The sequence below is a fragment of the Giraffa tippelskirchi genome, chromosome 8, assembly GCF_054371585.1.
Source record: "Giraffa tippelskirchi isolate mGirTip1 chromosome 8, T2T-mGirTip1v1.2.pri, whole genome shotgun sequence".
NCBI lineage: Eukaryota > Metazoa > Chordata > Mammalia > Artiodactyla > Giraffidae > Giraffa > Giraffa tippelskirchi.
In genome coordinates, this window is record NC_137282.1 from 33,473,471 (window position 1) to 33,489,964 (window position 16,494).

General features: G+C 37.6%; 2 protein-coding genes across 6 annotated transcripts in view; one reads left to right on the forward strand and one right to left on the reverse strand.

Annotated features, from left to right (window-relative positions):
• Positions 1-16,494, forward strand: part of LOC145518172 (uncharacterized) — a 1,384,210-nt gene that overhangs the window by 397,016 nt on the left and 970,700 nt on the right. For all 5 annotated transcript variants that reach the window (XR_014062696.1, XR_014062714.1, XR_014062686.1 and 2 more), the window contains exon 1: positions 541-939. The gene's annotated coding sequence lies outside the window, so the exon portion shown is untranslated. Of the gene's footprint in view, positions 940-16,494 lie in introns of those variants that run through there.
• Positions 545-5,922, reverse strand: LOC145518171 (uncharacterized). Its single transcript, XM_081521984.1, has 2 exons — positions 4,554-5,922; positions 545-3,480 (listed from the first exon to the last, which is right to left on the reverse strand). Exon 2 carries the CDS (start codon positions 1,321-1,323, stop codon positions 982-984), a length of 342 nt encoding a protein of 113 aa, XP_081378110.1. The 5' UTR covers positions 1,324-3,480; positions 4,554-5,922; the 3' UTR covers positions 545-981.

Sequence of the window (16,494 nt, forward strand, 5' to 3'; positions counted from 1 at the left end):
TCTTTTTAAAGCTTTATAGTTTAAAAACCAGTTGAGGTAAAGAGACAAGAACACGAAACCTTCTAACAGAGAGTCAGACAGAAAGGATGGAGGACTGGGCAGAGGCTTAAACGTCAGCACTTCTCCACGTTGGAAAAGACGTCTTTACGTAATCTGCTCAGTCCCTGTTTCTTTCAGTCTTCTGCAGAGGATCACTGGAGGGCCAGAGGCATCCATCCCAGCCTCCTGTTTCTCAGACCACCCACAGAGGTCAGAGAAAGTTCCCTGGAGTCTAGTCCTACAGTAGCGGGTCTTTTTCTTTCCGAACTTTGGGATATCGACTTTGTCAAGTCCCTTCTCTTTCTGAGCCTCCTCTATCGCCGGGTAGACTATCCGCTCAAAGCCGGCCGCGACCTTCCCCACGTCCGGGAGCTCCAGGTGGAGCTCATCCCGCCTGTTCTTCAGGCAGAACATGAACGTCCGTCTCCCACGTACGTCTCCCATCACCCCCTGCTCACCTGCACACTCCGGCCCTCTCGCGAGGCGGCGCGTGCGCACTGCGCGCCGGGCGGGTCTCCAGGCCCCGCGCACCTGTCTCAGGGTCGCTCTTCCGCAGCGAGTACAGCCTGAGGTACACCGACCATTCCCTCAGGGCGATGGCTCCTTAAGCGGGGAAGCCCCACAGGGCCCCGGATACCCCTGGGACAGTTCTAGAAACTCACCTGAGCCGGCGAAGCTTTCCTCATTCGCATCCTCGTTCCTGTCTGAGGCAGGTGAAGCCGCTCACTGACGGGGCTGGGGGCACTGTGCCCCGAAGACTTCGTGCTCAGGAGCGTCACCTCCAGCCAGGACTGTCATCTCCACAAAGGAGCGTCTCCTCCGCCCAGGAGTGACATCTCCAAACAGGAGTGTGACCTCCGTCCAGGAGTCTCACCTCTGAACAGGAGTGTCGCCTCTCAGGTGAGTCCTGCGCGGACCGACCCCCGGCTGCCTTGGGGTGGGTTAAGGGGCGCCTCTGAGGGCCAGCCTCTCGTCTCCTCCGAACAGGTGGGCGTTTGGGTCACAGCTCGGCCAGTCCAGGTGGCAGGACCCCGGGCACGGGGAGTGAGCCTTCTGGCCTCGGGTCTCTCGGCTCCTCAAGGAGGCTTGAGGCCCGGCGTCCTTCCCTGCGGTCCTTGCGGTGCGGCCCAGCTCTCGAAGGTAATTTACAGTCTTCAGGCCGAAGTGAATTAGTGACCCAACTAACCGCTGGCCCTCGGCCTCCTCCCGCTGAGGACCTGGGCCGTGGGCAGCCGGGCAGTGGTCTGGGATTAAATCATTCTTATTAATCTTGGCCTTGGTCATTTTTCAAGGAGCTTTGTGAGAGACCAAGCTCTTTTTTGAGAGACCAACCTACAAGCATCAGTCTTTGACTGAAATAAAACTCTCCCTGATTAAAAAATAAATATATTTTGATTAGAATATGAACAATAGGTTTACTGTAAAGCAGAGACTGTACTACCATTTCTGTTTGTAATGTTTACAAAATTGTAACTTGATTATAACTTAATATGAACAATTATAAAATTAAATGAAAATTTGCCACATATAAATATTTGTTATGCATATGAAAGTAGAACAGGAAGCTCAGAAATTGTTAAAAATATGACTGGTAATACAGCATAATTATAAAAATCAGTGTGTCAACAAATAAACTTTCACAGCTTCCACAATGCAAAACTATCGGAGTTTAACTACTATTTTGTTTTGAAAGAAGTAATATGTTCACGTGGTAAAAGAAAAACTTTAGTCATACAAAAATAAATTATGTAGCTTGTGACACACTTCCTTCATAACTGCCAAGTGGCAGCCTGTTTTCTAGAACTCACCATTCCTTAAAATATCTGGTTTTATTTAATTTGATTATTACTAACCTAATTCTAATGAATACAATTAAAATGCAGTACAGCAATTTGAGATTTCATATCCTGCCGTCTGTTCTTACAGGCAGTAAACAGGGATACAGCCTCTGCAGACAGTCTTGGATCTTGAGAAAAATTCCTAAATTTCTTTGCCTCTGTTCAGTTCAGTTCAGTCGCTCAGTCATGTCTGACTCTTTGCGACCCCATGAATTGCAGCACGCCAGGCCTCCCTGTCCATCACCAACTCCCGGAGTTTACCCAAACTCATGTCCATCAAGTCGGTGATGCCATCCAGCCATCTCATCCTCTGTCGTCCCCTTCTCCTCCTGCCCCCAATCCTTCCCAGCATCAGGGTCTTTTCCAATGAGTCAACTCTTCGCAGTAGGTGGCCAAAGTATTGGAGTTTCAGCTTCAACATCATTCCTTCCAATGAACACCCAGGGCTACATTCTGTAATTTTAAAATAGAACAATAATGGTATATCTCTTATAAGTATGAGGATTCATTAAATTAATATGCATAAGTTCAGAACTGTGCACAGTAGTCACATCATGTTATTATTAGTCATATGAGGAAACTGAAAGATATGAATTACATACCCAATTAACTGACTTCTTTCATCTTCAACTTCCTTTCCCAAATTTTTTATTAATTTATGCAATTCATGGTTATTCTGTTAACCTTTATAATTTAAAATAGGATGTAACTCTGTTTTTGGATCCATTCAATTTAGATATATTTATTGACCATATTCATTGCTTCCTTATTCTCAAATGTAAGGAAAGTAGCATTGCTGTACTTCTTTTACTCTGATTTATTTTTGCTCTAGCATCATTAAAGCTTCTAACATTGGTACTATAACAGTCTATTAATACATTGCTTTATCTAAAGATCAATTCTATATATTGAAAAGCATTGAACACTACTTAGTAGGAGCTGACAATTATGGCTTATTTTGTTCTAGGCACTGTGCTAAGTACTAAGTATAGGAGATAAATGATCTCAATTTATGATCAAACCAACTGTGGGAGAACAGTCCTAATTTTAGAACCCTACTTTATAAATAGGGTTCTATTGTTAAAACTCCATTTTATAAATGAGATTTAGGGAGATTTTAGAAAACTTCCTAAAACTCAACACCTTATAAATGAAGGAAATTCATATGTAACATTCATATATAGCTACCAGCACTCTTAAAAGATTGGTTATGATACCACTCAAATATATTTACAAATCAGTATCATGGTTATTGTAAACATTATAAATGACATAATTAAGTATGTGTGCATGCTCAGTTACTTCAGTTATGTCAGATTCTTTGAAACACTCTGGACTGTAGCCTCAGGCTCCTTTCTCCATGGGATTCTCCAGGCAAGAATACTGGAGTGGGTTGCCATACCTTCTTCCAGGGGACTTCCTGATCCAGGGATCGAACCTGGGTCTCCTACACTGCAAGTAGATTCTTTACTGCTAGCCACTAGGGAAGCTCAATTAAGTATGGTGATAGACTTTCAAGTAAGAAAATACAGATCTTTTTCTTTAAACTACTTGACGGAGAATGTTCAGACCATCAAGTTCAATGCTTTCTCTTTCTTACACTCTACCAATATCTCAAAGCTATGTCATATGTTAGATTGCTTTATAATCATACCATAACTGTTTCTACAGTATTATGGTTTTCCTGGACTCTCTAGTTAATATTTCTTTGTATATAGACAAGTCATTGCATTTCCTGTAATGTACATTTCGCTAACTGGGAACTACCATTTTGTTGACCAAAAGACATCTTTATCTTCTAACTTTTAATAATTTAAATGTAACTAGATTATTTTGCTGATAATTCATTCTTCATGGAGCCTCCTTTGACTTTTGGACTCTATGGGAGAAGGTGAGGGTGGGATGATTTGAGAGAATAGCATTGAAACATGTATATTGTCATATGTGAAATAGATCACCAGTCCAGGTTTGATGCATGAGACAGGGTGCTCATCCCAGGCTGGTGCACTGGGATGACCCTGAGGGATGGGATGGGAAGGGAGGTGGGTGGGGGGTTCAGGCTGGGGAACACATGTACACCCATGGCTGATTAATGTCAATGTATGGCAAAAACCACTACGATGTTGTAAAGTAATTAGCTTCCAATTAAAATTAATTAATTAATTAACAAAATGAAAAAAAGTTTACTTTTCACATAAGTGATGATCTTTGACTTGTTAAAAAACTCCATAATTTTCAGATTGTTGTGTGATTTCTCTGTTATCTTCAACACTTGACTTCATTCTCATGGTCCAATATTTCCCTCTCAATTTTCTCTATTACATCACTAAGTGCAAGGAAGGAAGAAATGGGAAAAGCAGTAAGGTAGGGGAAGGTTCTCTTTCTGTTAAGGGAAAATCCCAAAGGACTCTTTTTTAAATTTTTATTTATTTATTTAATTGGAGTATAATTACTTTACAATATTGTGATGGTTTTTGCCCTACATCAACATGAAATGGCCATAGACATACATGTGTCCTCTTCCTCCTAAACCACACCCCCCAACTCCCTCCCCACCCTAACTTTCCAAGTCATCACAGAGCATCGGCTTTGGGTTCCCTGTGTCATACATCAAACTCCCACTGGATATCTATATTAATGTATATGTTTCAATGCTATTCTCTCAAATCATCCCACTCTCTCCTTCTCCCACTAAGTCCAAAAGTCCATTCTTTATGTCTATGCCTCCTTTGCTGCTCTGCACATAGGATCATCAGTATCATCTTTCTAGATTCAATATATGTGCATTAGTATACAATATTTGTCTTTCTCTTTCTGAGGTTCATCCATCATTAGAACTGGCTCAAATTTGTTTTTATGGATGAGTAATATTCCATTGTGTATAGGTAGCACAACTTCCATATCCATTCATCTGCCAATGGGCATCTAGGTTGCTTCCATGTCCTAGCTATTGTAATAATACTTCAGTGAGCATTGTGGTACATGTGTCTTTTTCAACTCTCTTTTCCTCAGGGTATATGCCCAGTAGTGGGGTTTCTGGGTAGTATAGTAGTTTTATTCCTAGTTTTTGAAGGAATCGCCATAATGATTGTATCAGTTTACATTCCCATCAACAGTGCAAGAGGGTTCCCTTTTTTCCACACACTCTCCAGCATTTACTGTTTGTAGACTTTTTGGTGATGACCATTCTGACAATATGAGATGATACCTCATTGTGGTTTTGATATGCTTATCTCTAATTATGAGTGATGTTTAGCATCCTTTCATGTATTTATTAGTCATCTGTATGTCTTCTTTGGAGAAATGTTTGTTTAGGTCTTCTGCCCTATTTTGGTCAGTTGTTTCATTTGCTATTGTTTTCTCCCATTCTGAGGGCTGTCTTTTCACCTTGCTTGTAGTTTCCTTCATTGTGCAAAAACTTTTAAGTTTAACTAGGTCCTATTTGTTTATTTTTGTTTTTATTTCCATTAATCTAGGAGGTGGGTCATGTAAGACCTTGCTGTGATTTATGTCAGGGAGTGTTCTGCCTATGTTTTCCTCTAAGAGTTTAATAGTTTCTGGTCTTGCATTTAGGTCTTTAACCCATTTTGAGTTTATTTTTGTGTATGGTGTTAGAAGGTGTTCTACTTTTGTTCTTTTACACGTAGTTGACCAGTTTTTCCAACACCACTTTTTGAAGAGACTGTCTTTTCCCCATTGTATCTTTGACGTTTATATTGCAATAGTCAGAACCTAGGCACAGAGCCACTCCTTTCTGCAGAAAAGTTGGAAAAACTCTTTAGCTGGGTGATCACTGCCCAGCTAAACACACTTACATTGTAAAAAGAGATTAGAGGGCTGTTAGGGTCTCTGCCATGGTTCAAAAAATACCTGCACATTTTTTTATTCACACAGAGAATCCACAAATTTCTTTTTCCTTGTATCGCCTACCCCAGGATTTCTGGCTGGTGTGTGGTCTCCTCTTTTAGAGTCCATTGTAGTTCCATGTAGTCTGATCACAGATAACTTTTAAAATGTAAACTTAAAAAAAAAAAAAAAGAACCAAGGCATGTTATTTGCACATCCTGCCCCCATACACACCAAATATAAAATTGTCAGAAATAGGTAATTACAATACAGCATATAATTTGAAGAAAGGGAAAAGATACTGAAACAACTGTCTTATAGGTATTATCATATTTTGCTTGGCCAGAATTGTGAAGACTTTTGGCTGAGGTGGGGAGACAGTTTCCCCCAGTTAGCCCATTTGTCATCCCTGTACTGCTTTCTAGGAGAAGTTACTTAATTCTCTACTGTCTATTGACATTGGTTGTGCTGAGTGGTCTTTCCTTTTCTATGAGATCTACAGAATATTTTCAACTCAGTTTTTGTTGGTACATTTTGGGATAGAGATGTCACAGGTTTCTGCAGGCTAAGGCATAGTCTCTTTAACAATAACATTTTCAGAAATGAAAAAGAAATGTAGTGTTTCAGTCTTGTTGCTTTTTGTCAATTTCCTGTGCAAATTACCCCAGACAGAGCACCCATCTGGACATAGAGATTAAACCTGAACACTTTCACCTTCTTTGTACTGTTTTTTTTTGGTTTGTCCTTCAAGATCTCTCTCAGACCACAGGAAGCTAAAATTGGGCCAGTTGTTGAATATTTATTTACCGGTCAACACCGATTTTAGCAAGCTATATTGTCAATGACAAGTTTGATATTGTTTAGATTTTTATTACTCTGTAGATGACCTGTATTTGATCATATAGCTTTTTTTTCCCAAATTATGTATTTTTCATTGAAATTTTCAACATGTCTCTGTGTCTAGGTCAGGGAACTCAATGTGCCTTTCAATTAAAATACTGGATGGTATATTTGATAGTCATTTTATTAATTACCATAGACGTTTTCTGTCTTCCTGATCTCTGTCCAATAACTGTATTCCAATAACCAATGCTATTAGAAGTGTGCTATTTTTTACATAATTGTAATTTTGATGGGATTTTGGGGAGAAATTAAATTTAAAATCTGTTTTCAATCCACCTCCATTAAAAACCTCGAAATTGTACACAATGTTAATAAAGACTAGAGCTTTAAAAATGAGAATATTTACCAGGATGATTCCCAACTCACAAACTATTTAGGAAGACACAGATATTTTAATAAGTTATACTTTCTTTTCATCTGTAATAAGAATAAAAATAATAAAGTGTTTGATTCATTACTTTTCCTTTTATTTTTGCCATTTTTCAAATGTTTAATATTAAAGTAATCAGTGTATTTTCTGTTCCAAAGTTAGACAATGTTAGATTCTCTGAATAATTTGAGAAAAAGAGCAAAGTTAAAATTACTGATTATATCACACTCTTTCCCATGACTATAACAATGTGAAAAGCAGAGTGTTCTTTATATGTAAATAAATGTGATTTGAACCTATGTTTTTCATTCTCAAATGATACTAGGACCTGATTGATGGCTTTACGTTAATAAATCTCTGGACATTGAAAGAATGCTTAGGTCATTGGAAACCCCAAAGCAACCGAGCAGTGTATCAGCTGAGAGGAGCGTATGTGTGCACTGTAGATATTGTTATGTGTTTATACATAAAATATTATTTGTTGCACATTTTAAATACATTGACCTCGTGATAATTTATTGATCACTATTTAGAACTATTTTTTATGTCTCTGTATGCACATATACACCTGCCTACTTGGGTATAATTTAATTAATTGAGAAATTCATCTTACTGCTTAGCTTGTTTTCATAATGCGCCCACAATATTTTCTCCAAAGGCCCTAAGAAACAACGTACAATAAATAAGTAAATACCCAAATGTCATTATTCTTTGTTTCAATGAATGACGTAAATCAAGTAATGTGCTTCCCTATCGTCCTAGCCTTATATGATGAATGAGACAGATTATTCCAATGTCAGAACTTCTTCCTTGTGTGTACTCCTCCTTCAGACTTTCAACCTACTTATTATGTAATTACTAGTGCATAAATTTTTTTCAAAGAAGATGTTGTGAAATACTCCTTGACTAACTTTGTGCTTAGATTTTAGTGTATCTGTGAGAATAAGCCAATATTTGAGTGAATTTAACAGAAATGAGAAATCATTTTTCAGGGGAGAGAAAATAACATGCGTGGTGGCTGTTTGAGAGAAATGGTGTTAAGCAAGTTTGTGGTGTTGTTCATTTCATATTGTTTTGTTTCTTAGTATGTGAAAAGCAATAAGTTTTATGCTCCCGAGAAGAAAGCAGCACAAAATATAAAATCAGTGAGAACAGAAAAGTGCTGGAGCCATATACATAAGTGGCAAGATGATTGTGCCTACAAAATAAAGGGAGGCTTGACTTGGCATGGTAACATTGGCAGTTTATGAAGATAACAGTTGGAGAGAACAGGGGGTGCATATCCTGAAAGGTGGGTACATGTGGTCGTGGGGGTCTGTAGAACATCTTTCCTAATGTTGCAGTTATACCAGCAAAAGGTAAATCAGGACATTCCCTGACATTAGGGAGAAGAGAAGAGAGCTAGAAATTTGAGAGAAAAGATAAAGAAGCATCTAGAAGAGTGTAAGATGGAAGACCTGGAGAAGTATGACTGTTGAGTAGCCTAAAGGTTTGTGCCTTCATCATAGGGAGGCTGATCAGATGCATCCATGCAGAAACAGAAGTTGACAGTTGGGTTTAGAGTTTCCCAGGTGACTCAGTGGTAAAGAACCTGCTAATGTAGGAAACAAAGGTTCCATTCCTGGGTCAAGAAGATCCCCTGAAGAAGGAAATGGCAACCCACTCCAGTATTCTTGTCTAGGAAATCCCATGAATAGAGAAGTCTGGTGGACTACAGTCCATGGAGTCACAAGAGTCGGGTACAACTTAGCGACTAAACATCAACAGTTGGGTTTAAACCCAAAATGGTGCTTTTACAAAGTGAGTTTAAACAGTGAGAAAAAGGAGAGTCAGGAAATTATGTGAAAGAAACATTATTTTGACTGGCCATAGTATTTTAAGCTGACTAAAGGACCACAGAACACTAAATGGGTGAGAGGCAGTGAAATGCAGCACAATTTGCAGTTCCTATGGGTTGAGGGGTTGTTGGAGTCGAATTTTGCAGGATGTGATTGCCAATGCCAGTCAGCAGTGGTTACAATGGGATACATGAAATTGAAATCATGAAAGGTACGCAGATATTTGAAGTGACAAAATCTGGTTAATTTCTTATGTAAAGAATAAGAACAGTGGGGGAGAAGACTCAAGGATGTGAGTAGTTAGGGTGTTGGAAGCATTATCTGCAAACATAGTGAAAGCATAAGTTAAGACAGGTGACTTGTAAGGAGAATAACAGTGAATTAGAAACTGAAACAGTCAATCAACAAGGGTGAATTGGGGCTTCCCCAGTGGCTCGGTGGTAAAGACTCGGCCTACCAATGCAGGAGACGTGGGAGACATTGGCTCCATTTCTGGGTTGGGAAGATTCTCGAAATGGAAACCCACTCCAGTATTTGGAAATCCCATGGACAGCGTAGCCTGGTAGGCTCCAGTCCATTGAGCTGTAAAGAGTTGGACATGACTGAGCACACATGTACGTGCAAGGGTGAAGTACCCAGGTACTGGGAGGTGACATCAGTGAGTTTCATAATTGGTAATGTAAAGGCACAATAAAAGTTTTAAAGTTTTTAGGGAAGTCTGGGAGGAAATGGCTTCAGTGCACTGATGAAGAGCAGGAAAGATACCCATCCTATATCCAGAGTCAGTGGTTCAAGATCTTTCCAGATGTATGGAAAACAGTCATCACTTGAGGAGACTGTGCAGAAACGTTGACCTCTCCAGCAGAGTCTAGTTTAGTCAACACTGTAACTTTTCTCTGTATACTTAAAAAATATGAGTTAGCACTTTCCTCCTTTTCAATGTTTTTGCCCCTGTCTTCTGTTTTACACCTTCTATACCTTTATATTTCTTTTCTTCTATACCTATTAGCTCTTCTTTCAAAGTTTCTCTCTCTATAAACATTGCCTTTTCCCCTGGGAAAATTATCCTGTTTCTGTTCAGTGAATGCTTCTTGTCATTCTTGCCCCTGCTGCTGCTGCTAAGTCGCTTCAGTCGTGACCAACTCTGTGCGACCCCATAGACGGCAGCCCACCAGGCTCCGCCGTCCCTGGGATTCTCCAGGCAAGAATACTGGAGTGGGTTGCCATTTCCTTCTCCAGTGCATGAAAGGGAAAAGTGAAAGTGAAGTCGCTCAGTTGTGTCCGACTCTTGGCGACCCCATGGACTGCAGCCCACTAGGCTCCTCCGTCCATGGGATTCTCCAGGCAAGAGAACTGGAGTGGGGTGCCATTGCCTTGCCCCTGCAGTTCAGCTCATTACTAAGATTTTTATTTTTCCCTCAACAAAAGTTTTCATTTTGAAAATCTCTGGTCTTGTTATCTTATGGATGCCCAACTCTCTCATTTCCTGTTGGCCTGTTTCATGAGCACTATGTAAGCTTCCTGTACCTGCCTACAGTGATGATGTGTGATTGGTGACATACTTTGCCAGAGGGTGTGACTGTGATTCTGGACATGGAAACTTTCCCTTCATCTCAGGGTTTATTCCTGCTTTCTGTCCAAAAGGCCTACATTCTCTGCTCTTCCACTAGCCAGATGTTTCTCCTGCCTGTTGTTCAGTAGAAGTAAGTGAGGGATCAAGAGTCTAATTAACCTGCTTGCCCCTCCAAATAAGCATCCCAGAGCGTTTCTCTTTTCCCAAAATTTGCCATATTTTAGTTCAGAGCAATTCTCACAGCAAACAATGTTGCTACAAAAATAAGAGCATATCCAGAGTTTAGGCCAGACATTCTGCTAAGCAACTTGTATGTGCTAAGTCACTTCAGATGTGTCTGGTTCTTTGCAACCCCATGGAGTGTAGCCTGCCAGGTTCCTCTGTCCGTGGGATTTCCAGGCAGATTCTTCATCACTATTGCCACCTGGGAAACTGAAGCACCTTGGGTAGAATTAACCATTTCATCCTCGTGTCAGATCTTTGAAATAAATCCTATTATTATTCCCAATTTGTAGAAGAGGATAGTGCGTGCGCGCTCAGTCATTCAGTCTTGTCCAATTCTTTGTGATCACATGAAGTGTAGCCTACCAGGCTCCTCTGCCCATGGGATTTCCCAACAAGATACTAGAGTGGGTTGCCATTCCCTACTCCAGGGGGCTCTTCCCAACCCAGGAATCGAAGCTGCATTTCCTGCGTTGGCAGGCAGATTCTTTACCACTCAGCCCCCTGGGAAGCCCGAAAATGGTAGTATCAGAATCCAAATAATTTTACCAAGTTCACAATGTAAAATAATTGACCTAACCCCAAACAGTTTGACTATATGGTCCATACCTAATATGCCATGGTTTACTATCAAGAGTGAATGAGAGACAATTATATATTTCTCCTTTTCTGTAATCTGAATTAGATCTTTGTCCACTTTGGGGCTCTCATATCAGAAAGGATTTCTCTTTTCTTCACCTATCTTTCCTGGGTGATTTTCTAGTGTCTCTGGCCTTTTCTGTGGGATGATCTTCTTCTGTATTTTTAGAAAGGGGATAAGGAGTGAAGTATTTTTTTTTTTTTTTAGCAATTATCTACATTCATCAGTGCTACAACATTGATGTTAAAATTTTTAATAGTGCTAATTATAGCTGTTTTCATTGTTTTAATTATTGTCCTTTGTGGGTGAATGTGAAAAGAATTCAGGGTAAATCTGAATTCTCTTAAATTTTGAACAACTTTGTGTTTATGTATACACTGGTATTTTTTTCCTGTAGTAAAGCTCTGAAGATTTCATTATATCTTAAGCTTGTAAACTGCAAAAGACATAATATAGGAAAAACGTGTCCCAACATACACATATAATACCACACTTCATTTTGTAAACAAAATGGGAAACTAAAAATTGTATATAGAACTAGCTACATGAAATTAAATATATTTTCCGTTGGATTTACCATTGAGAATGAGAGTAAAGAGAGATCAGTAAAAGCACTAAAATGCTAAATCCTAAATTCTGCAACTATATAGGAGAGCAACAAATGAACATTTCTCATGTCTTCATAAATATAATATTATTTACAAACCACATAAAGCACATAAAATAGCTCTAATGGTAGTAAATATATATTATCATTCTAAATCAAGCCATAACTAATGACACTCAGTGAAAGGTTTAGTTTATACTGAGGCTAGGTGTCTTGCAAATGAAAAGCTATTTAAGTGCTAAAATCAATTGACTATATAATACCATGTTTTCTGATGGGAATAGTGCACAAAAGATGCCTGGAAGTTGTTTGTTACAATGGCTAAATGAGATTCTACCTCTGGTTATTATCAATCCATGCATTCATCATTATAAACCACTTCATTTTTATTTTATTATATTGATTTACCTTAGCACCCAAGACAGTTTGTACTCCTACAAAATTCAGAAAACATTGATTTACTTAAATTATTCAATACTTTATTGTATGGCTATTATGTCATTTAACATTTTAGACAAATCAATACCATTTTTTTTTAAATTGCCTGTCACATACCTAAGATATCACAAATGTGTTTTGCTGGAATCATTAATTTGCACTATGTTGATGACAGTTTTATAAATCAACTACTTTAAAACAATAAAGTAGCATCTGTGAGGGGAAAAGTACTAGGATATGAAATGAATAATTTAAACTAGTTGGAATATAAAACACTGTAGAATTCTTCATTAAAGTTATAATAATTCCATTTCTTGAATATCTATAAGGTATGCATACTGCTATCTTCTGTGGACATTGCATATGAATTTTTTTCTTTAAATGCTACATAAGTATAATGGATGAGATGGTAGATAAACTCAATGCACTGTTTTCTATTTTAAGAAATGTGCTGTAGAGAATTTTACCTGCATGATAGAGGAATAATTGTAATATGTGAAGAAAGATATACTTCAAATGACAGTTTGCTGTTTTTGTATATTAGAAGAGACCAAAGAAGCTGATATTTAAAATGGTGAGATGAACATATGCAGCAAGATGATTATCTAAATGTGCTGTGTGAACTTGCTTGTCTTTTTTCTGATTATTACTGTGAGTGTTGGACTCTTTCTTCTACCTGGAAAACAAGGCATATATGGGCAAAGATTTAAGCCTGTTTTACTTATTTGCTACATATGTAATACTTCTGACATTACTGACATATAATAGGTAATCAGTAAATATTTGTTGAATAAGCAAATAATTAAAAAGTATAATTTTTGTTGTTTTATTTAATTGGGGTTCTTACACAAACCACTTGAGGAACCTACACTTGTATCTTACTAATATCTTAAATAATTACTGACTTAAATAAAATATATGCAACATAAAGATAAATGTCAAGTTTAAGTGGACACTGTGACTTTATTGCATTGAACTTAGAGTACGTGCATACTAAGTCATTCAATTGTGTCCAGCTCTTTTCAACTGTATGGACTGTAACCCACTAGGTTCCTCTATACATGGGATTCTGCAGGTAAGAATACTGGAATGGGTTGCCATGTCCTTCCCCAGGGGATCTTCCCAACTCAGGGACTGAAACCGCATCTCTTACGTTTCAGAAGAAACACTGGCAGGGGGATTCTTTAACCACTCATGCCACCTGGGAAGCCCTCAGCCTAGAGTAACTATTGCTAAATTATCACCTGTATATTATAGAATAACAGGAAATATATATGTATACAGCAGAGCCCTACAAAGGAAATAAGTCACTGAAAGTCATAGTAGTCAGAAGTTAACATGATAAACACCATTGGTATTTTAGAGAATCATTTTGCATATGTATATGAATTACTTGGATCCAATGACTTTCCTGTCAGTTCTAATATTATTAAGTATTAGAATATGTTTATTATTACTTAGTTTAAGAACAGGAATATTGTGTTTTTGAAAGGTTTATAATGTATGAATGAGTGTGCTGTTATAAATACCATAATTATTTACTTACTGATTTTTATACTATGTGTAAGGCATCTACTATGATCCAGTAACAGTTGGATATAATTTCTTGAAGAACTTTACATCTGGGAAAGAAAAATACAAATGAACTTTAAAACAAAAGTGTGTTGAAAGTCATAAACTACAGGAAGAAAGTAGAGTAGGAATATAAACTATTTTAATGCTCCTAAAACCATATATGGTAAAGGACTATTTCCCCCCAATGTGTCATAAGCAAATACTTTTGAAAAATCCAACAAAAATGAAATTCTAAACAATGAACATAAAACATATAAAACGTGTCATACGTTATAATTATTAGATTTAGCAGAGCTAAAAGTGTATTTCAATAGATACATCAAAGTAAGTGTGGTATAAGAAATAAAATAGTTACAAAAAAAAGTACCTGTAGATCATTGAAAGTGAGCACATTGAAGGTAAGTTAAAATCAACTTGTGAATGGTCTTGTTGATCATTTCAATTACATTCAATAAGAAAATTTTTAGAGAAAAGTGACCTAATTTGGACAGAACAACCATCATCACACTACTTAAATGCATTATAATAAGTAGATGTACCCTGAAGCTTTTCCACTCTCTGAAATATTTCTAGATTACATATAAAATGGTGGTATTCTGCTAATCATGTTTTGCAAGAAATACTAGTTTAATAAGAAATTTTAATAAAATATATTTTTAATTTTTATCATTTAACATTATTATAGAGGAAATTGAAATGTGTATTTTAGTCCCAGTTTGGAGGTGGTGACACAAGCTTCACTAGAATTTTTTTTTTCTGAAAAGATATAATTCTTCTGTGCAATATTATTAAACTAAATAGTAATATTGTTAAACCAAATGGTAATGTTGGAAAGAACTCTGAAATTATCTGTTCTGGCTTCATTAGTATAGAGGTCAGTTTTCTTGCTAAAACTTGCTAGACCATGAAATCTAACGTGTTATTTGCAAAGATTTACTGGCTAGTGGCCCGGGTTCAATCTCTGGGTCGGGAAGATCTCCTGGAGAGGGAAATGGCAACCCACTTCGGTATTCTTGCCTGGAAAATCCCATGCACAGAGGAACCTGGTAGGCTACAGTCCATGGGGTCGCAAAGAGTCAGACACAACTGAGCGACTTCACTTTTTTCTTTCTTTCTTTCTACTGGCTAGTGAAGCAATGAAATCATCCAAACTTAATCAGCACTTACACCCAAAATATTGAACAAAATAAATTAACACTAAGAAGATTATTGCAAGACTTGAATAAAAAAGTTGACAGAAGCAGTTGCATAATACTTAACATACAAACGTTAGAGTTTTGCAGTGTTTTGTTCTTGTAAAGTAGCACTTTGATTTTCTCAGACCAACATATTAACATGTAAACATATATATACCTTTGCCCTGACATTTGTGAAAAACAATACTGAGCATGATGATTAGAAATGTCAGGTGAATCTGCTGTAAGAAGGAAGTTTATGAGATACTTTCCAGTGGCACTATACCTGGGCATAGTCAGGAGATGGACAAAAATATGAAAGAGCAATTTTGAGCAAGTAAAGCCAGTAAAATGTCTTTTAAATTGTAACTTAAATGTATACATATTGTGAATATAGGTATATGTATTCATTACTTTGGGCTTCCCTGGTGATTCAGCGGTAAATAATCCCCCTGCAGTGCGGGAGACATGGGTTTGATGACTGGGTGGGGAAGATCCCCTGGAGTAGTAAATGGCTATCTACTCCGTATTCTTGCCTGGAAAACTCCATGAAGAGAGGAGCCTGGTAGGCTATAGTCCATAAGGTCAAAAAAGAGTCAGACAGGACGTAGCCACTGAACAGCAACAAAAAATTCATTATTTTACCGTAATGGTGATATGAAGTAAGAAATCTTTTTTTATTTTTTTAAATCCATCGCCAGCAAACACAGCTGTCAGTGAGCTGTATAACTAAGAGGGGTGAGATGTAAACTGGACTTTAAGTTATGTGTAAGGATATGTTTTAAGGGCAGTAGCTTGTACCAAATTAAGACTATCACACCAACATGTAAATCAAACACTACTTTCTTATTTAATAAAAAAGATGTGGCATGAAAAAAATGAGTCACATAAACTAAATATGTTGTCACATTATTAAAATCAATTTTTCTCCTATTAGGTAATAATATAAAACTGATTTTAAACAAATGTTAATTCAAACTAAAGTATGATGCTTTTCCAGGGAAAAAGTTCAGTTGTGAGTTTTCATTACAGAACAAACTTGGGTGTTTCTGAAAAATCCAGTTTGATGCCAACTCTTTAAAGATGTGAATTGGACAATCAGACTTGCTAATCTGCCTCATATCTTTGGTATTGTTTAATGATTTTAATCCTTCCATACACAGAAAGTATGCACAGCCTTTTTTCAATGGCAGATAAGATCCAAGGGTACAAAGGAAAATTAGAAGTTTGGAAGAAAAACATTCCTAGGAATGGTTAGGACAGATTTCATAATTTAATGACACTATGACCTAAATCAAATCCTTTATGATTATACAGTGGAAGTGAGAAATAGATTTAAGGGACTAGATCTGATAGACAGAGTGCCTGATGAACTATGGATGGAGGTTCGTGACATTGTACAGGAGACCGTAGAAAAGAAATGCAGAAAA

Coding starts and splice junctions, on each gene's coding strand:
- LOC145518171 (XM_081521984.1), bottom strand. CDS start 1,323: ATGACCAAGGCCAAGATTAATAAGAATGATTTAATCCCAGACCACTGC.